The following is a 22,308-nucleotide window of genomic DNA, read 5'->3' as shown; positions in this document are numbered from 1 at the left end:
TTTGTTCTACATCTGGAATGATGTATTTCAAAACAAAAGCCAAAGAAAATCTCACACTCATTGTGTAAGCCATAAAGAAGGCTTCATTATGCACTGTGCTATCCTCCTGTGTCATCCTGCTATCCCATTTTTTCCTCTTATAAGTCTAATTACAATATTTGTTTCAACCGTGCCTCAATCGAAAATCAGTCCAGGGTGAAGTCTGTGATGTAAGAAACCTTGGCAGTCTTAATTAACCCATTTGAAATTGTTTTTTTTTTAGCTCTGCAGTTTCAAAGGGGAAATTCTCAGCCATGATTTTCATTTTTCATTTGATGCATATCAAATCTAGAATATAAAACACACCACAAGGACATGAAAACAACGTGTTTAAAAAATTAGGAAAATGAGAATTAGATTTAACCAATGCACATAACAGATTTTTTTTTTAATTGTATTTATGGAAGTATGCTTCTGCTACTTTAAATGAATGAATATTTTTCAAACATCATTGTATTCCGTTTTTGTTATTATTTTAACACTGTAAGCCATGTTTATGATACCCTTTCTGATATGATTATTATGAGATATTTATAAGAATAATTTTGAGATACTACGCTATTATCATGAGACTTGAAGTGATTATCAAGGCAGATCAATTGTTTTTTGTAATGAAATGGTAAGACGTAATAAAGAGAGGCTTTCTTCCTTTTTATAAGATAAGTTATTTTATATTTTGTCAGTAAATGACTTCCACACTGGGTACAGTGTGTGACCTGGTTTGGTAGCGTTCGGCAGTCCCTCCCCTGCTCAGGGCGCGGTTTCACTGCACCAGCGGCACAGCGCGGCCCGGGCGGGTTCCTGCTGAAACTGGTTGGAGCCGAGAGCCGCTGCTTTAGACTCGACGCTCTCGTTGCGGCTGTATGGTGAAAACCCACTTCACACATTTCACGGCTTTCTCGGGACCGGCTTTATGGTTAAGCTACAATCTTCAATGAGTAAGCATATCCCAGTAAGTAGCAGCGAATTTACTTTATATGCAGTGCTTGTATCTATTAGATTTGTCTTAGTTTTCCTGTCTTTTTCGTTCGTACTTTCTGCCAAATTGAGGTCATTGTGTTAGCCCCGAAACCGGCTGAGGTTAGCATTGATTCTTAGCTAAACGCCCTCAAACAAACGAAAGCCTTGTGGGAAATTCATACGTGCATTAATGTTTATGTATAACACAGACGGTTGGTTTGTATTTTAGTTTAATTCGATCGGTTAATTTGCTGTTACGTATAGCAAATAAGCTTTGCGCTTCAGTTAAGATTAGCGGAGATTCCAAACCGTTTCCTCCTTCAATTCACCGTTCCACCTTAAATTCTGCTCAGTTATATTCAATAGCTCTGTTGGCGCCAGAATGAAAGAGCCGCGCCATTTAAGGTAGACTGGAGAATTATTATAAGTAGCTAACATAATAAACCCACTTCAGTTTCGATGAGGATTCGCGTTGGATGGCTTATAATTTTAGCTACATTACCGTTGTTAGTCATGTTTTTATATTAGGATAATACAATTAACGTTACATTGTAACAACTTAAATACTTCAAGCTGGGCAGTATTTAAAAGATTGAATTTCAGGTTTCTCACATTAACGTTAGGCCTTACGTGTTGTTAGCTAGCTTTCTCGCCGCATTTACATACAAACCTAGCTTAGTTAAACCCTTTACTCTTTAGTTTTTTTTGTGAATCGACGGTAGAGGACTCGCCTTTTGTACAATGTCTTTACTTCCCTTCAGCGATTGCAAGGGCCTAATCTCAGGCTCCTAACTCTGTAACGTTTCTCCGCTATGTAGGTCATGAAATAACGGCTTCTAGTGTATTATGTGTTTGATATGATGCCATTTATATTCCACCATAAACTGCACCACGCTATTTGGGTGCAGAAGGCGTTATTTCATGACCTACATATCGCTCGCTTACTACAAACGGAGTTTTATGATGGAGCTCCTCCCTTACTTGCTCGTCACTCTTTATAAAATTTAGAGCAATTTTGGGAAGTAGAGCTATAGTTTATAGACCCCCTGTATTTATTTATTTTTTAACATTAACGTACAGGTGGCATTTTTGATATGCTACAAGATATGTATTGTGCGAAATAAGCAGTCAACACCATGGCTTGCATTTCCACTTTAAAGCTGATGTGGACCAAAGGCAGTCTTCAACAAGCAAATTCGAATTACCAGAGTTTTCTGACATCATAAACCTAAGGAAACCGTTCATTCAAGTTGAGTCTTGGGGCATAATGCTATAGTGGAAAAGCCAGCAGAGAATATTATTGCAGGCCAAGTTTAACTAATTTGAAAACAATGGCAAGTATGAGTTCTGTTTATTACCTGTATTTGATAAAAGAGAGATGTAATAACAGTTCAGGGACTGCTGTGATGTGATTCAAAGATTGAATAGACACAGTGTAGAATTAAATTTCAGCCACTTTTAAGGCTTTGACATATGTGTTTTACTATTAATGACTTCTAAGTGTGTAATTTTGATGAACAGTAATGTTTATATGTGTTAATTGATGACCTGAGTGGGGGCTTTAATAATCTGTGCCACTCTACTAGGAGCAGGATAATATTTGAGATTCAGCCTTGAGCCACAACATAACTTCAGACTTAACCAACTTGGTTAACTTAAATCTAATCTAAGAAACATGAGAGAGAACATGAATTCAAACAGTTTTGCTATTTTTTTTATTACAAACTAATGAAAAAATGCTCTGTTCTGGAAGGGGTTGCTATGGTGTCTGAAAAAATTTCTCATGACACCTACTTGCATGAAGCAAACAACAATATAAAGGCATCTCTTATCCATAAAAGCAGGTCTATGATACTTTAGCTATGGTATTAATTAGCCTTCATGTTTACCTGACTCTTCTGTGTCTTTGTTTTGTGCCATTACAGCAGTTCTGTGGTGTATTGGGTCACACATTTATGGAGTTTCTGAAGGGCAGTGGAGACTACTGCCAGGCTCAGCACGGCGTCTATGCAGAAAAGTGAACGACGAGCCTTGCTACCTCACTGGAAGAGAGACTTGTGTGAGTGTTTTAACGTTGGCGGGAGCGGACACAGAGAGCAGGCGTCCACACCAGCCAGTCCAGTCTGGATGGGGTAAAAAATCTCCAGAAGTGCACTGCCCTTGTTGGCCCTCCGTCTCCTCGCTCACTTGAGGACCAGCCTTTTTTATTTATTATTATTTTTAAATTTTCCATTTTCCCTTATTTTTTTTCCTCATCCCCTGCACTTGCTCTGTATACCATCCTTTTGGGTGATTGTTTTTTCTGACTCTGTGTCAGATTTAACTTTTTTGGGTTGGTGAAATTTCCACTCATTTTAGGAGATTTCGATTCATATTTCATTGTCAGCAATGGCACGTATGAATAGACCTGCCCCTGTGGAGATCACCTACAAAAACATGAGGTTCCTCATCACCCACAACCCCACCAATGCCACTCTAAATAAATTCATTGAGGTGAGCCTCTATATAAAGTTCAACTTTATTATATATTTTTTATAATTGCAAAACAGATAAGTGTACGATTTGTTAGTTTTTCCCTTACATTCTGATCAAATCACGATCAAAGGAAAAGTACTGTTTAGGTCAAGGATGAGTAGTTGAGCTCATGTAAAAAGCTAATTACATTCCTTGGTAATAATAGAGAAATATTAAAATGTCTTTGACATTTTAATAAAGCCAGTCACACTGTATGAAAATGTCTTTTGCCAGACTTTATGAAATAATTTGCTGGATGTATTCTTTAACAGGAACTGAAGAAGTATGGTGTGACTACAGTTGTTAGAGTGTGTGAAGCAACGTATGATGCCAACCTGGTGGCCAAAGAGGGCATTCAGGTTCTGGTGAGTTCAGTCAGAGGATTACTAAATCTGTAAAGCTGCTTTGTGACAACACCAGTTGTAAAAAGCTCTATATAAATACATTTTGACTTGATTTGATTATTACTAATGGAAAAATATTGAAAGCACTACCACATACTAAAATTAGAGCATACATAGAAGGATCTGAAGCCTAACATATCAGAAGAATTTCAAGTAAGCTTTTTCATATCTCTCAACCCACAGGACTGGCCATTTGATGATGGAGCTCCTCCTTCAAACCAGATTGTTGATGATTGGTTAAATCTGTTGAGGATTAAGTTTAGGGAGGAGCCAGGCTGCTGCATTGCTGTCCACTGTGTGGCTGGCCTTGGAAGGTAATGTTTTATATAAGTGTTGTACTCTGTAGGAATGTAAAAATTGTCTTATTGTTTGCTAAGAAAAAAACACGTCTGCCAGACAAATTCATAACATAATTTCACTTTGTTTTGATTTCACATTGAAATTAATATAATTACACAATGAAAAAGAAATGTAAGTGGTCAGTCAGCACTGAATGAAAGAACCATTTGATCTGTATCTACTTTAGTCTTGAGTTTACATTGAAATTTCAGGATTGCTTTTAAGACAGCAGCTGATTCTGTAACTTCTGTGAGTACAATAATATTGCATTTGAGATTTTGGCTTTTTGAGTGCGTGTTTTGGGGCCTTTTTTATTTTTGTATAAAGGCAATTTCTTTCTGCTGGACTAAGGTTGAACAAAATTATTTTGTGGGTTTTTGCTGCCATAGAGCTCCAGTCTTGGTTGCCCTTGCTATGATTGAGTGTGGAATGAAGTATGAAGATGCTGTCCAGTTTATCCGACAGTAAGTTTATTTTTGTTTTTTCCCCTATTGTTTATCACACCAGTTTAAACCCCTCTTTAAGCGGTATAATAAAAAAATCAGTTTGTAATAAAAAAATTAGATGGATACTGAATAACAACATAGTAATGGGTGTATTTTTAAATGTAACAGGAAGCGCCGTGGAGCATTTAACAGCAAGCAACTCTTCTACTTGGAGAAATATCGTCCAAAGATGCGTCTTCGCTTCAAAGACTCGAATGGCCATCGCAACAACTGCTGTATCCAGTAGCTTGCACACTAATCTTGCTGGAGTAGCATTATCCAAATGTTTCTTTAATATAGACAGTTCTCTCTCTTAATTGGTGACCAAGAAATTACTGCTAAAGAAATTAACCTTATTCATGTGTAGTTATCCCCTTTTTCTAATGATTTCTTTTGTTGTAGCCACGAGATTTGTTGGCAAGTTTAGAGTGCTTGTGTATGCTTGTTAAAATTTAAAGAAGGATGCTAATGCTAATGTGTTGCGTCTCTTGTTTTAGCCATTGGCTTTATTTGGCAAGTTGTCACAAGTGTGCCCTCTGCCAAACAAGTGTTTGTTTGCTTGTGTTTTTTTTTTAACATCCATATGACATTAAAATAATTGAGATTTTTTTTTTTTTATGAAGTCCGTCATGATGCCTGCCTTCCAATGGGTCATATTTAAATGCCTTATTAAAACGGAAAGAGGCCATTTTATGGGGGTATGTCTATGGCATTTGGAAGAGTGAAACAGCTGGAAATGTGAAGGGCAGGAAAATCATGAGTTGAAAAAATATAACTGTTGAGGGGGAAGAAACGTATATGGAAAATGTGGGATCTAGTTTGTGGTGTTGTTTATCCAAACTTTGTTTACTAATTACTGCCATGTCAATAGTGTGAAGTTTGTGTTTTGGCTTCAAACTGGACCTCTGCGATATTTTGTATGCCTTTTTATTTGGTGTGCGTAACTTACTACTTGGATACTTGATTTATGTATGGTATTTGAAACGTGTACTATTAGATTGGCTATTTATACTATCAATGGGTATGTGTTTTAGTATAGTAAGAAGTTGTAACTGTCCACTGACTTGAGAGAGTAATAAGAAATAAAGAGAAAGAATACACTGAAAACACGAGTTGTCTCTGCAAATTGCATGTGAAGATAACTTTTATGTCTAATTATACTTGCGTATTTTGTATATGAAAACATGCAGAGCTTTATCAAAATCATTTATTTACCTTTTTCACAATTGTATGTGTAACATTTTAACGTATTGTAAAATAAATAATAGAACATTTCTAGCTAGTTCTCTGAACACAAAGAGAAGGCTGTAAGCCTCCTCATTGCACTGTACCACATATATTGAATGTAACTCCACATCAATTAAAAAGTCCTCATTGGGTGGGACAGAAGTTAACGCGCAAATGAAATAATCAAAATTCAGTTAAGGCATTAGTGTAATTTGTAGAGTTCAGTTACAAATATACATCACTTTCAGAATTAGAGGGGTTTTTAAAAGTGGGGAAAATGGAGTAATTTTTTGTGACAAAATACTGTATATTTACATTTAGTTCTGTGTATAACTCATTATCAAACCTGTTGTTTTGACTAATGTGACTATACATGCTTTACATACAGAGGACATCCGTTTTTATTTAGCTTTCTCTTGAGTGCAAATGGCAATGTTCCTGCCAGAGACAGACAAAAAAAAAAAACGTACTACGTAAAATTTCACAGCAATATTTTTGAGAGATAAAAATAATTGCAATTTTTTTTCTGTGTAAAAAGCCCATTCCTGCACATTATAACCTTCCCAACCCTTGAATCATGACAGTTTACTTTTCTAAGGCATCTTTGTAAGATATGGACTTGGACCTGTCATGGTGCAAAACACATAGTATACCCCTGCAAAAACAAAACTGTCGAAAAAGGTTCACTCCGTTAGTCTCTGAATTTTGATTGCTGCAGCTTCTGGTCAGGAGTGTGTAGCCATTGTGTAATTATGTGTTCTTTTAAAGGCTGTCTGGTCCCTTCATATTTGACTCCTTGGCTGATTGTGGTGCGGCAATGGCTTGGAGAATACACTGAGATGGCTCACAGTAGCCGTTAAGACCAGGAGGCCCAGGAGGTCCAGGAACTCCGGGCATTCCCGGTGTGCCAGAAGGTCCCTTCAAGCCATCCCGGCCATCATTGCCATAAGCTGGCTGACCAGGCTCACCTGAGAATTACATGGGGAAGAGAGACAGGCATGTACACAGCTTAGTCTGAGTGTTTGATGCTTGACATTGGTAATGCCAAAAGTGTTCTTGCTATAAACTTCAAAAGCATGAAATCTGAACAGCTGTGGAACTATTTTCAACTTAGGAAAGTCATAATTACCATGACCATGTAACTATTATGTACGCTGATATGTAAAATAGTACTTTTTGATAGAGTTGATCAGGCATTTCTCTTTTAAGTGTTTATTGTAATAAAATGAATGAATATCTTAATCTCACCTGGAAGTCCCGGAGGTCCAGGTATGCCTTTATCGCCATGTACTGTAGGACCTCTGTCTCCCCTGTCTCCTGTGTCACCTTTATTATATAAAGGTAAACTGGATTACTTAGAAGTTATAATACACTGTATTTATGAACTGAGTAATATTTCAAGGTCTCAAATTTAACAGATCTTATCAGTGGTTATTTCTATTGGTCCACTTTATCAAACTATAAAGAACATTTTTACAGAGTGCAAAGTGCTTGTGACCTAAACAATAATATCATTAAATTCATTTATGTGTTCCTTTCTGTACCTTTCTGTCCTTTGCGTCCCAGAAGCCCAGGTGGTCCTTTAAGCCCTGGTAACCCTCTTGTTCCTTGGTGCCCTGGGAAGCCATTTTCTCCAGCAGGCCCTGGAGGGCCAGGAGGGCCAGGAGGACCTGGCAGTCCAGATATGCCAGACTCTGGCCTTCTCAAACTGGCCGCAAGCTGAGCAAGCTGCTCTGTGATGGAACACATTCAAAAACTCAGTAAAACCAAAAAGTAGTTTTGTCTCTTCCATCACTCAGTCTTCCTTCTGTTAGCAGTGCTAATTTAATAGCACTCTTTTGCCATATTTGTTACATTGTTTTGTATGTTAAACACTGACCTTGCATAACCCTCATGCAGACCTGCTTGATGTGTTGGTCTGTTGGTCCTCGACCCTGAAAGAGTTACACAATTGTTGTAATTCCTTTACAGACTACAGAGACAAATTCCGCCATTTTATCCACTTCTGCCTGTAGGACAGAGCACTGCAACACGGCTTTAGACTGACCCAAATCCGAGAATTCACAATCACATGATCCACATGCGCAAAATTCTTGATGGTAGGCCAAGTAAAGAGCTTTGCACAACAGAAACCCCAAATCCCAGCATTAGTTTATGTATTTAAAAAAAAAAGTACAAATCAACTATACATCATTAAACTTAACTCGGACTCCTCGTACTTTTTCTTACATATTTTATATAAAGAATAAACATGAACTGGAGGACTTGCCCTCCAAGGTTGGGATTTCAAACCCCTCCATGAGCATAGATAGAATTTATCTGGAGCATAATGCAGTAATGAAAATACCGGTCGTCCTTGTCCCCCAGGTAATCCAGGTACGCCACGGTCTCCCTGCATGCCTCTGGGCCCTGGTTCTCCTGGTGGGCCCTCAAGCCCCTGCTGCCCACGTATTCCCTCAGGTCCTTTGTTTCCTGCATCACCTGGTCTTCCTGTCTGGATAACAGAACATAAATACATGAAGATCAATCTATATTAATTATAATTGAATATAAATCAATTTCACGTTAAACGATTTTAAGCACACGTGCATGAGCTCATCTTTGGAGGTGTACATTTCAGATTTTATTATTTGATTTAATACCATAGTTTATGGCAATGTAATTCATCCATCCATCCATCCATTATCTTTAAGCACTTTTCAATTTCAGGGTCACGGTGGGTCCGGAGCCTACCTGGAATCATTGGGAGCAAGGCGGGAATACACCCTGGAGGGGTTGCCAGTCCATCTCAGGGCAACACACACTCACACCTATGGACACTTTTGAGTCGCCATTCATCCTACCAACGTGTGTTTTTGGATTGTGGGAGGAAACCGGAGCACCCGGAGGAAACCCACGCAGACACAGGGAGAACACACCACACTTCTCACAGACAGTCACCCGGAGGAAACCCACGCAGGCATTGGGAGAACACACCACACACCTCACAGACAGTCACCCGGAGGAAACCCACGCAGACACAGGGAGAACACACCACACTCCTCACAGACAGTCACCCGGAGGCAACCCACGCAGACACAGGGAGAACACACCATACTCCTCACAGTCAGTCACCCGGAGGAAACACCGCACTCCTCACAGACAGTCACCCAGAGGAAACCCACGCAGACATGGGGGAGAACACACCACACTCCTCACAGACAGTCACCCGAAGGAAACCCATGCAGACACAGAGAGAACACACCAAACTCCTCAGAGAGTCACCCGGAGGAAACCCACGCAGACATGGGAAGAATACCCCACACTCCTCACAGACAGTCACCCGGAGGAAACCCATGCAGACACAGGGAGAACACACCAAACTCCTTATAGACAGTCACCCGGAGTAAACCCACGCAGACATGGGGAGAATACACCAACTCCTCACAGACAGTCACCCGGAGGAAACCCACGCAGACACAGGGAGAACACACCATACTCTTCACAGACAGTCACTTGGAGGAAACCCACACGGGGAGAACACACCAACTCACAGACAGTCACCCGGAGCGAGAATCGAACCCATAACCTCCAGGTCCCTGGAGCTGTGTGACTGTGACACCTAAAGCAAAGGACTCCCTCTTGTGGAGACATTGTTATATGTCAATGACTGAGTGAGTTAGTTACCAGTCAGTTCAATAAAGTATTTAGATTTTTATATACACAATGAACTTAAAATGAGTCTGGAGAAACTCTAAATCCAACAACAGTAAACCACATACTGTAAATAACATAAGTGATAGTAATCAAATTCATTGATGCGGTTTAATATATAGTAAGTATATAATTATAATAAGTATTTAACACTGTTGTGTTTCAATTTTGCAGCAGTGGGATGATTAAAGTTAAAGGGACACGTAAGGCCACACTCACCGATCCTTTCTCGCCTGGTTCTCCTACATCGCCCTGAAAAAAAAGTGTGGATTAAATCAGGATTTATTCAATTACATCAAACCTTTCCTATTAGCATTAGTTGCCAAGAGTCTATTTTATCAGAAATTCTTACATTATTATACACAGCACTACAATACAGCAGCAAACAAATTTAAAGCCCACTCTTTTGAAGTGTGGTAATGTTACATACTACATCTCCTTTGTCTCCTGGTGTTCCCTCCTCTCCAGGTGCTCCCTAAACACATAAAACACACAGAAAATCAAACAGCATGGAGACGGATCAAAATTATGAAAATGAATCCTAAATGTTGAATAACATTGTCATATGTTGGCTTACTTGTTCGCCTTTTGGACCAGTTAGACCAACTGCACCCTGAAACGTGTGAAAGTTCAGATAATTATTAGAATATTAGGGAATGCATATATCAACTATTAATTGATATGCCTGTACAAACGTTTTGGGACATTAAATTGAATTCAGGTTGGCTTTATTGGCATGATTGTTTCCATAATTATGTATTTTATGTCAATTGCTGTATAGGGTTTGATATCTTACAGTGCTTTTCCACTGTTTGGTACCTACTCTACTTGACTCTACATAGCTCTACTCACATGGTGCCTGGCTTGTTTTCCACTATAAATCCCCCACCCCTAAATGTAGCCAGTGACGTTGCAAAACACAGTCTCTGCAAATCTCTGCAAAGCACAACAGTAGCAGTGGTACATTAAGCACTGTTAACTCATAGTGTATGCGTGTGTTTTTGTTGTTGTTTGGCACTGAAAAGTTCAGACAAACTAGTACATTTATTTGTTACTTGTGACACCATCTGAATATTGCTTGGGTTTTCAGTGGCCACAGATCCAAGGAGCATTCAAACCACAGCAGAATATTACGAACTGCTTTTGTGGGTCAAATAAACACAAATGTGATCACAGTTTAGTCCCAGAGCTCTATAACAGTACTCAGTTCCACATAGCAGGAATGGGATTTTCCTAATGGAAAAGCAAAAGAGCCAGGGAGTAGGGACCATGCAGTGGAAAAGCGTCATTACTTTCCCTAACCAACAAACAAACCCTGTAATTTGACCAGCAGTGTCCAATTTTGCATGGAACTTGTATGGATGTCGGTTCTGGGGAGCTTCTACACTCTGAACTATGCATTTTAGTGTTTCCCTGCTCTAACAATAAAGGGCTTTAATAAGTTAGTTATGGTAAAGTAAGGAAAAAAACAGTTCTTTATAAGATTATGGATGGCATATCCGGATTCAGTCTTACCCTGTCGCCTTTCTGACCACTAAAACCAGCTGGTCCTGGGAGACCAGGTAGGCCCATATTTCCTTTAGGCCCCTGTAGAATACACACACACACACATATTTGAAATATATATATATATATATATATATATATATATATATATTTATATATATGCTTGTTAACTTCCAAACCACATTTACTCAAGAAAAAAAAAATAAAAACATGAGTTGGTGAAAGAGGCTGCTGGGTGTGGATGTGTTGAGGTGTGTGTGGATATGGGCCTTGATCGCCTGATGCCCTCGGCTTGGCTGGATGGAAGAATTCCTGCAGAACAGAGGGCTCTTTCAGACCCCCTTCCTACTTAGAATATCCCCTTACCAAAGAAAATACTCCTGAGCGCCTAGGCCTCAATAACAACAGTCTATTCATGCACTTTTACCAGCAGATCACTGTAGTACAGCAGGCTGCCTCGTTATACTGAGATTTCATTACAGTTTGGATCAGAAAGCAGATCCTCTGTGAAGAACTGGACAAACACTACAGGAGAATCTGAAATTCTCACCAAGACTAACATGTTTCCAATTGTTATATCAGTTGTTCGACATTGCAGCTCTGTAAGACTACAACTTCACAGACTTCAGAATCCCATGTTAATAGTAGAGACATTAAGAATAAATAATGCATTATATGCCTTCTTTTCTTCAGATGTATATGAAGTTCTGTTAATATACCAGAACAATAAAACAATTTATTCATACTGAAAGACAAGAAGATGAGTGTTCCTGTAAAAGTAGAAATGATGTGATTAATTTGAAGTGTAGCCTTGATACAAGTGGTCTGCTTCAACATCTGCATCTGCTCTTCTTCTTCCAATGTATTTTCTTCTTCTTACTGTTGATTATCTTTAATTGGACTCATTTAATACAATTTTAAAACACATATTCATTCTTTATCCAATACATTCTCTTCAAGAAATGAAGAAAAGGAAAGAACATGAGAAATTAAACATGGCCCATATCATTTAGACATTTTAATGTTAACTAGATCTTCTTGAATTGTTCTGTATCTAGTCTCTTCTTGTCCATCGTATTTCGGCATTTCATTTACTTTTGGAGGTCTTTAGTCAGTTGTGTTTATGTTTATTTTCAAAGGTTTCTGGAACATTTTCTCCCCAATTTTGTCAGCAAAACTGACAAAATTCTACCCCATTAGCTAGGACTCCCTGAATGACACACAATGCCACCTACACTAAGATGGTGAAGGCAAGCAATGATGAAGGAGCAGAAAGAGACCATCCAACCCACCCAGAGTTCAAAGCCAATTGTGGCCTCTAGGAAACCAGGCCTGAGGTAGCTGAGGCATCACAGATGATCAAACTGGCACTGTCCCACTGATAGGGCCAACAGTTACACAGCTGCACCACTCAGGCCCCTGCACCTTTGTCTAATTTTTAGAGAATTTACATATGCTACGTTTAGCAGAAATCACATTGCTCATATGTTTGAGATGCAGTCCCTCCATTACACTCTCAGAAAGCCTCTCTGATATTCATATAAAATTCCCCAGTGGCATATGGCCAATGGCATATAACGATATACTGAAGGCTTTATCGGTTAATCTGAGTTGAGTACTCACCCTTGAACCTGGTAGCCCTTGAGGCCCATCTGGACCCCTCTCTCCTCTTTCACCCTACAGATGGAAAGACAGAATGAGGTGGAATAAGGAGTGTCAGAGAGAGCGACAGAGACAGACAGAGAGAGAGAGAAAAAAAACAAAGAAAGAGCACAGAAAGTACATTATTTGAATGGTGGTCTTATTTCTCTTGTTTGCAGTACTGTGCATCTGGAAGAATACTCACTGGCCCACCTCTTGGTCCTACTGGTCCAATCTCACCCTGTTCACCACGTTCACCCTACAATAAATCAGTCCACACAGCGTCAATCAATTATTAGTTGGATATATACACAGTCCATTCTTGGTTTCTTCAACGGGTTTATTCAACAGATCATATATCATCCATTCTTTTCATCCACACAAAGTCTTATAGTGGTCGGAAAAAGCACTTGCTAGTGTGCACTCACTGTTTTTCCATTGTTCCCGATCGGTCCTGCCACACCAGGATCCCCAGAACTTCCCTACAGCAGACAGGTCAGTCAAAAAGTCATGTTATTACAAGCTAATATACACAGAGTCTCATCTGCTCCAACATACATCTGTAGTTCTATGCACTGGGAAGATTAGATTTTGTACAAAAAACAATGTACAATTACCTTTGGCCCACTGTGGCCCTTTGCCCCTGGAATGCCAGGCAAACCCTGAGAAAGAATCACAGATATTGTCACTCTGAAATTAAATCATGAAGACGCAAGACATTCCCATATCTAATATTTATCCCTACATATATCTGAAACCTTTTTAAGAGGTCATACTTACTGGCAGGCCTTGCGGGCCACCATCACCAGGAGACCCCACTTTTCCAGTGATCCCCTAAAACAGTATTCGTAAAAATCATGAGCAATAGTAGATGTACAATTGGGAAGATATTGCTGTACGTTTTGGTATCACTTTACCTTAACCCCTGGCATTCCTGGGATACCATCACGAGCATCAACTCCAGGTAGACCCTTTGAGAAAAACCAAAGAATTATCTCTTTATTTATTAATATCCCAGACAATAGAAACAGTGTGTTTTAATTTAAAATATGCTATGAACATGTACTCACAGATTCTCCTTTAGGTCCAGGCAAGCCTATAAGGCCTTGAGAACCCAAAGATCCCTTAGAAAGTACATATTATAATTTGAAATGAGCCAGATAAACCATCAAACTAGCCATTGTAAAGTTTTAAACAGATTGAAAAGAGGTAAAGGGAAGAGACATGTAATTTTAGTGTGAGGTTTTCCTCCTATAGATTTAATTAATTAAAGAAATCAATACTAATACTCAATACTAAAAGACATAAAAATGATCCCCATATATTAAAACATATTGAAGTTGCATGTGATTTGCTGTTTTTTGGTACTTACTTGAGACCCTTTAGGCCCAGTCTCACCCACTTTTCCTCTTCGTCCTCGATCACCCTGACAAAGGCAAACAATTATAAATAATAAAGCATTTGCTCAACTGAGTTGATTCCAATATTCCAAATATACAGTGATTAAACAATATAAAGCACAATCTTTGAGATTATGAGAGATGTATCACAGATTGTTACAAAGACAAAGACATTTTAATACTACACACTAGGCCTTTTTAATAACCAATGTTTGTCACTTAATGTCTTAAGCCACCAGTTATTTGAACAATAAACAACGCAATATTTATTGTAACACTTACAGGGGCGCCTACAATTCCCTGAGGACCAACGCCTCCTTCAGACCCACGATGACCCTGTTTCAGAAATAATTCACACATTTACCCCATATTACAAATCACATTGTATATTGCTAAATATTTTGACCTTTGACCCTTACCCTGTCACCTTTAGGGCCCATCAGTCCGGTTATCCCCCTTAGTCCCTGTGGACCCTACAATTACAGTACACATTTTTACAGTGGGTGAATAAAGTACAGTACTAATGAGATATGCATCTTGTGCAGATGTAAGGCCATTTAAAGTGTGAAAACAATACATACACACGAATCTATATGGACATTTTATTGTGCTACCTCAACCAAAATTATGCTAGCAACCAGATATCACAACTCTGTATGCGCACCGTATATATCATTGCAAAGTCATGGGCATTTATATAGTGTTCCCCCATTTTACTGCTGTTATAGTCTTCATTCTTCTTAATGAGATTAAGTATTAGTGAGGCTGGGCAATGATGTTGAGCAGTAAGGCCTAGCTCACGGTCATCTCCCCAATCCATCTTAAAGTTTTCTGATGGGGTTGGGATCAGGACTTTTAATAGACATCCAATAATAGACCTTGAAAAACACATCGCTTATTCTTCACATTTAACACTTTAGGGAGCAATGTGGAACTTGATGGAGACTGCCCCAAGTTATTTATATAAAGTCCCTTTAACATTTCCCTAGAACTAAAGAGACTGAGCCCAAAGAGTGAAATAAAACTCCAGAAATACAGCCCAGCCTTATTATTCCAATTAGGAAAATGCAGAATGATTCCTCACTAAGGAGTCCTATAAAGGCTTTCTTTACACCACTCCAGCAACACCTGGCATTGCAAATAGTGATCTTAGGCTTGTGTGCAGCTACAAAACGTTGGGAATCTAATCCCTAAAGCTCCAAGCTAACATTCATTCATTCATTTTCTGTAACTGCTAATCCGTTTCAACGTCAGAGTGTGTCCAGAGCCCACCAGGAACCACTGGGCACAAGGCAGGAACACACCTAAGACTGGGTGCCAGTCCTTTAGAGGGCAACGCACCCTCACACATTCACTCACACCTAGGGACACTTTTTGAGTAGCCAATTCACCTACCTATGTGTGTTCTTGGACTGTGAGAGGAAACCGGGGAGAACTGCCAGCTAACAGTTTTATTGAGATTGCTTCCAGTAAGACTTTTTGTCACACCTCAGTTTACTCCTTATACTCAGCCAATCTGTCACTGTTCTAATTTACTAATCTATAGGTTTCACCTGTGTTATCTGCAGTCATTTTCAATCTGCGTACACCGTTTGTCTATATAGTGGTTATTGTCCCATCTACAAAGGGCTGGTGTGCCACAGGTTTTTGGTGTAATCAAATAAGAAGAAACCTGACTAATTCTTAAACAAGTTTGCAATTAGTATGGTGGAAATATCTGAACCAACTAATTAAGAACAGTCACATACTTGAGTTTTTGCTATACAATCTAGAAATGCCTTTCATATATGTTACCATCTTTCCTGATGCACCAGGCTCTCCAGGGGATCCCTGTTCTCCCTCTTCACCCTAAGGGAAAAAAACAAGACAAATCACCTATTGTCAGCCAGTGAGAAAAGGAGAAGCAGAGATGGAAGCATATGCTGAGGTGGTATTTATTAAAGCACACAACAGGAAATTTTACACGCCTTACAACACAACAATGAACCACACACAAAAGAACTCAAAGACAGCGTAGACACCATAGAAAACAGCTGTGAACACTGTAACATGGCATACTGAGGGCTCACAGGTCTAGGGCATGACTAAGGAGGGTAACAAGATACACACAAAAAGGGGAAGACCGATTTGGTCACATGATATCAGATAGGGACAACAAACATGTCAAAAATACTTCATGTTTAATGCTTTCGAGAGTGAAGAAGGCATGAAAGTCAACACATGCACAGTAGTGGGAATTTAAAGAACACAACAAGGGAACAACACATTTAGAGAAATGCAATAGCATCAAACAGAACAGCAATGAACCACAAAGCAAGGGAAGCCAGAAAAAACTTAAAAAGGGAAGCACCTGTGAGCTCAGTCACATGACTCGGCTAAAGTATAAAACAGCGATGAATGCACATTGCTAACAAATCAAAACAGAGAATATAAAGCACAAATCATGACATTATGAGATCCATGAATTAACTCTGACAATATCATATTTTACATAGAGCTAAATACAAAGACGAATATAGAGACTGATTTAAAGAACTGTGTTTTAATTTATACAATCAGAAATTTGCAAAAAACTATATAGTAATTAATACCTTATGGCCTTGTCTTCCTGGTTCACCAGATTCCCCTTTCACACCTTTGTGACCCTGCATAATAAAAAATGACATCAGAATCCAGTTCTTCTGAAGGTCACTAAACCATTCATTCATTCATTGTCTGTAACCGCTTATCCAATTCAGGGTTGCGGTGAGTCCGGAGCCTACCCAGAATCACTGGTTGCAAGATGGGGATTAACCCTGGAGGGGGCACCAGTGTTTCGTTTGGACCGTGGGACACACGCACATTGGGAGAACACAACAAACTCCTTCCAGGTCCCTGGAGCTGGGTTACATTGACACTACGTTTCAAACCTCTCACGGTGCCACCCTGCTCACTAAAAAATACTGCTTAAATTTTAGTTGAACTCACCTTCATACCTGGTAGTCCACTATATCCTGAAAGTCCACCTCTGCAGGCATTCGGACACTGAAAAAACAGCCAAGACCAAAAAAACAACTTCAAATAATCTCAAATACTGTTTATTATGGTGTCTCAATCTGCATTTAACAGACCACTTATGAATAATTAATGAGTAGTGAGTTCTGATTTATGAGTAGTTAATAAAAATAGTTATCATTTTAAACCTGCACTGTGTCAGTTTGGAGTATTGGCAAATGTTTTCCTGAAGCTGCTATAATTGATTACATTTTTATAAGGTTTTGTGTATTAGTTAATGAAATTGATCAAATTAATAATAAATGATCATCAAATTCATAAAATTAAATTCATACCAGTTCTTCACCGTTCCAAACTCCAGGGGGTCCCTAAAAAGAATGAATAAATAAATAATCATTAACATATTTAGCATTTGAAACAAAATAAAGCAACATTTTCTTAGTTACATTAACTCTTTAAAAATCTGTTTGTTTTGGGCTCCTCAGTGTTGCGGTGGTGAAAGTGTCGGCCCTGTCTTCAGGAAATCTTCAGTTGAGTTCTCGGTAATGCAACAGCTATCTGAGGTCTGGAGTCCAATAGAGCACAACTGTCCTCACTCTCTCTGGGCTTGTGGGATGGCCCTCCCTTGTCCTCATCACACAAGCACAGTAATAGCCAGTGTAGGCGTCTGTTAACTGACATAAGAGATCTGGGCAGTTGTTGCTCTCCTATAGCACCTTAAACTATCCAATGATGTTGCAATAGAAGCAGTTGAAAAAGAGGCTGTGGCTGGCCTCCCATGTGCATTCTTTCACATGCCTAGCTTGGCAATATATTGTTTGATTGAGGGAGTGCTAACTAAACAGGTGGAATTTGCAAATACTTATGACTGGAGAGAAAACTGAGATCATTTTAAGTTTTACATTATTTAAAGGCTTTACTTAATTAGACTGGTCATACACCCATGTTCAGTGTTAAAGCCTGGCTCACAGCTGGCATTTTAATTCTTCCAAATAGCTTTGGATTAATCTGAGGTCTGTGTCGGCCAGTCAGGCTTTTCTACAACAAACTAAAGTCCAGTTCTTTATGGACCTGGCTATGTGCACAAAGACAAAAAAGGGACAGACAGAGTCAGTACTTACTCTTGGTCCAGCTAGACCTGGAAGACCCACCGGCCCTCTGGGTCCACGGCTCCCCTATTACACAAACATCATTTAACCACTGTTGTTTATCACGTTTGTTTAGAACTGGAAATGGATTAGAATACATACTGGAGGTCCTGCTTTGCCCAGTTCTCCTGGCAGTCCATCCTCTCCATCTGCACCCTTTTAAAAACAGCAAAATGATAAAGATTTTAGATTGAACATAACTTTAGTTCTAATTACACTTTTTATTCATATGGAAATTGAAGATACTAATTGGACAGTATTGGAGGTGAATTTTTGTCCATTATTGCCATTTACAAGACTTGACCTTGAAAATGGCAAACACTACATACAACGACATGCTGTTGTAACAGAATGAGTCCAATGTTGCTATGTCCATTACTGTAGCATAAAGGTTTCTCAGGTATATCTTCCTGTGTGATTCATACATTCAGTAGAACATTCAGAAGCAGTTTCGTCCCTTGGTCATTCATTCATTCTTTGTCTGTAACCGCTTATCTGATTCATGGTCCGGAGGGGGTTGGGTCCGGAGCCTACCCAGAATCACTGGGTGCAAGGCTGGAATGCACCCTGGTGGGGGGCCAGTCCTTCACAGGGCGACACACACTCACTCACACCTATGGACATTTTCTTTGAGCCAATCCACCTGCCAATGTGTGTTTTGGACCGTGGGAAGTAACTGGAGGAAATGCTCTGCTCGAAAAGACAAAGCCTTCGGTGGATGCTCCTTTTATACTTCAGTGTTGATGACCTCACATGTTATTTTTTAAACTTTAATTGTGAAAAATTCCAGAAATGTATTTGTAATCTTTCAGGGATTTTTTTTTACTTCTATCCCAACATTTTTAATGATTTTGCTGGCATTACATTCTATTGGTTTATATTTACAAAATGAAATTACGTTTGCCACTAAAATGTTTTTTTCGTACTTTTATTAGATAAATAAATCAGTAAAGGTTATATTATGTCAATATATGTTTATATTTTTATTGTGTTTTTATAAAGTGCCCCAGCGATCCTCGTAAAGGTGTTTAAACATTTGAGACTAAAAACACTGTAAACGCAACCTGGAAATTGCCAAAATAAAAAAGTGTTAGGAACACAATGGCCACAAGGAACAAATTTGTATTACTAATTGATATTAACAGAGTAATATTCTGCAAAGAGGACAAACTTACAGCTTCTCCATCTTCACCAACCCCCTGTAAACAAAGAATATATTTACAAGCAAAGTTTAAATATAAATATATAATAATATATATAATATCTAAAAAAACAAAACAAAAACAAAAAACCCTGCACCCATCCCCTCAGTTAATTAATGAATCGCAACATTAAGAAAAAAACACCTCACATGGACATGAGAACACTTACTGCATATGTCCACACCTTTAGAACGTTATTAAGCAAATATGTTAAGATAATACCAGTGCCCTGCTTTTACTCCTGCATGTGTTTAACTCATATTTCCCAACTTTATTTACATTTTGATATCAGTATTTAAACTGGGGTTTCTCTCTTGTGTATTGTATTGAATTCTTTATTCTGTTCACTTACAGCTTTTCCTCTAGGTCCAGGTGCCCCAGGTTCACCCTAACAATGGCCATCAAACACAACACAGCTGAAGTTAGATAAACAAATATAGCCAGTCAATTAAAAATCAAACTTTAAAAATAAAAACAATGTACATCTCATAGTTTTCTGTTGTGAATATGTAACTATTTGTGCACATGTGACTGAAAACTGCTGTAAACTGACCTTGGGTCCAACAGGTCCAGGTGGGCCAGGTTCCCCTATAGGCCCAGTCAAACCCTGAGGAAATAAATTCATCATTTAAAGTTACAGTGTACAATGTAGGCTACAAAGAAATTGTAATTGATAATATGAATCAACTGTAAACAGAGAAGAAGATATATATTCCCAGTTTATAACTTAAGAAATTAATATGTGTAAATGTGTTAATCTACTTAAAGTGCCCAAATACTTCAAAGTGAACGACTCACAGAACTCAAGATGTAATGACAAGTCAATGGTTAACTGGAGTGGAGCTCCAATACAAAAAATGTACCTGGATATAAAGTAAAATATTTGATATTCACAGAAATTATGTTACAAAGAAATGTTGGCATTTGACCAAAAGGAATAAAGTCTAACAGGCCCCTTAAGCAGAACAAGATAACCAGGATCTCCACAAACAAACTCCTCCCACATCTCCTCTTGTATAAAGTGGGGAGCAACGCAGCACTGCATTCACCCAGTGAACAGCCAACACAGGCAGTCTTTATAAAAGACCTCTCCAGAGTCACATTCTACATTTTATCATCTTTGGGAGCCAACTACACACCAGTTACAATGCTATCAAGGTTTGTTTCAGTTTAAACCCATATATTAAACTACAGGGGAATGAGAAGGAACAAAATGGGATGCTTAATTCAAATCACCGCATTATTACTGAGTCGTGTGGCTGAGAGCCAGGTAGATTTCATACAGAAGCTGTTTTGTTAACATGAGGCACCAGCCTATCAGCAGCAGTGCCAGTCCAGACCCACAGGCTTCCTCCACACACACACACACACACACACACACACACACACACACACACCACACACAAAGCTTCTGTCTGTCTGAAGCCTTTAAGGGGTTCTCTCTCCTCGCTTTCCTCCCTCACTCTAAATGGCCACATTCATGTACTCCATATATTTATACTAATATTCAAATTTTCCCCCTTTTTCCCCTGGGAAATGTTCCTCTGGAATGAAATGCTCATTTAACCCATTTTATAAAAAAATAAATACAAATAAAAAGAACATACATCTGCCCCTGGTTGTCCCGGTAGTCCATTTGCACCATTTTTCCCATCATCTCCATCTGGACCCTGCAAGATTGCAAATCAATGCAGTGTGAGACACCATGGTTTTCCATGGCATGGGTAACAGTGTGGTAAAACATACATGTGAAATGATGAAAAAATACTTACAGGAGGGCCAACTGGGCCAGGCCCTGGTCCCCTATCTCCCTAAAATAAAACAATGGATAAAAAAAATTACAATCACAAAATGTGTTCCTCACAGCAAAGACAATACAGACAGTAAACTGCAAATGATCTGTTTTCAAGCATTCATAAAAAATTAATAATAAAGATAAAGGTGTTTAAGAGAATGTTTAAAATATAGCTTACATCAATGCCATCAACACCTGAAAATCCAACAATTCCTGGAGGACCAGGTGGCCCTCTTGGACCAGGCGGGCCCCTCTAAAACACACACACACACACACACACACACATACACATACACACACACATATTCAGAGAGAGATATAATTTAAGCCACATGTGGTAATTTATCCTTTATTCCAAAGGTTTATTCAGTTGATCTTCCTAACAATGGAGTCATTGAAGGTGATATAATCCTTGGTCAAGACTGAAGCATCAGTCTCTAAAATATCTCTCTAGTTTCATCGAAACTCACAGCAGACGTACACACCTATTGCAGCCTCATGGTAAACAGGTTCCAGATGTCAACTATATGTGCCGATGTCAAGCAAATCAACTAAAAGTGGTTTAATACATACATTATATAAATATAAACCAATCAAAAACACATTTACATAAAATGTTATTAAGGTTCTGATTTCTCCAAAATGCTCCAGAAATTTATCACAGGTGACTTTTAATCAGCATAATCAAGCTCCAAGTTAAAATTCCCACAGAATTTATATCCCACACAGCGAGCGAATAAGTGAACAATAGCTGGTGCTGTGCTCTAAGTAACAAGTCTACCATGTGGAACTCACCTGAGCAGAGCAGATAAGGACTATTTGCAATAAAACCACCAGCAGCGACACCCGGAAAGTCCTGGCGGGCACCATCGTCTCCCTGGTGTCTTGCAGAATGCAAAAAGTCCCTTTGTATTAGTTGGGGTTCACGGTTTTCCTTACAATACTCCCCAACTGCACCGCC

The 22,308-nt window shown here is 38.9% G+C and overlaps 2 protein-coding genes across 3 annotated transcripts; one reads left to right on the top strand and one right to left on the bottom strand.

The window, feature by feature from the left end:
* Positions 1-2,924: 2,924 nt before the first annotated feature.
* ptp4a1 (protein tyrosine phosphatase 4A1) lies at positions 2,925-5,943 on the top strand. Of its 2 annotated transcripts, none has more exons than XM_066647670.1 (6): positions 2,925-3,058; positions 3,386-3,492; positions 3,786-3,878; positions 4,101-4,231; positions 4,646-4,720; positions 4,871-5,943. In XM_066647670.1, exons 1-6 carry the CDS (start codon positions 3,007-3,009, stop codon positions 4,986-4,988), a joined length of 576 nt encoding a protein of 191 aa, XP_066503767.1. In that variant the 5' UTR covers positions 2,925-3,006; the 3' UTR covers positions 4,989-5,943. The 2 variants fall into 2 exon arrangements, with proteins under 2 accessions (XP_066503767.1, XP_066503768.1); XM_066647671.1 differs by having other exon boundaries at positions 2,964-3,058; positions 3,358-3,492; positions 4,871-5,942.
* A 43-nt stretch (positions 5,944-5,986) lies between these two features.
* On the bottom strand, positions 5,987-22,254 carry col9a1a (collagen, type IX, alpha 1a). Its single transcript, XM_066647669.1, has 32 exons — positions 22,143-22,254; positions 21,526-21,600; positions 21,325-21,363; positions 21,160-21,222; positions 20,106-20,159; positions 19,905-19,940; positions 19,526-19,549; positions 18,453-18,506; positions 18,324-18,377; positions 17,538-17,570; positions 17,176-17,232; positions 16,800-16,853; positions 16,003-16,056; positions 14,628-14,681; positions 14,491-14,544; positions 14,181-14,234; positions 13,879-13,932; positions 13,726-13,779; positions 13,589-13,642; positions 13,426-13,470; positions 13,237-13,290; positions 13,014-13,067; positions 12,791-12,844; positions 11,177-11,248; positions 10,239-10,274; positions 10,092-10,136; positions 9,881-9,913; positions 8,316-8,462; positions 7,848-7,902; positions 7,513-7,701; positions 7,217-7,294; positions 5,987-6,936 (listed from the first exon to the last, which is right to left on the bottom strand). Exons 1-32 carry the CDS (start codon positions 22,215-22,217, stop codon positions 6,731-6,733), a joined length of 2,064 nt encoding a protein of 687 aa, XP_066503766.1. The 5' UTR covers positions 22,218-22,254; the 3' UTR covers positions 5,987-6,730.
* Between the last annotated feature and the right edge of the window lie 54 nt (positions 22,255-22,308).

The sequence above is a fragment of the Hoplias malabaricus genome, chromosome 16, assembly GCF_029633855.1.
Source record: "Hoplias malabaricus isolate fHopMal1 chromosome 16, fHopMal1.hap1, whole genome shotgun sequence".
NCBI classification, from domain to species: Eukaryota; Metazoa; Chordata; class Actinopteri; order Characiformes; family Erythrinidae; genus Hoplias; species Hoplias malabaricus.
Note: the sequence above shows the minus strand (reverse complement) of the source record. Positions and strands in the feature narration are given on the sequence as shown.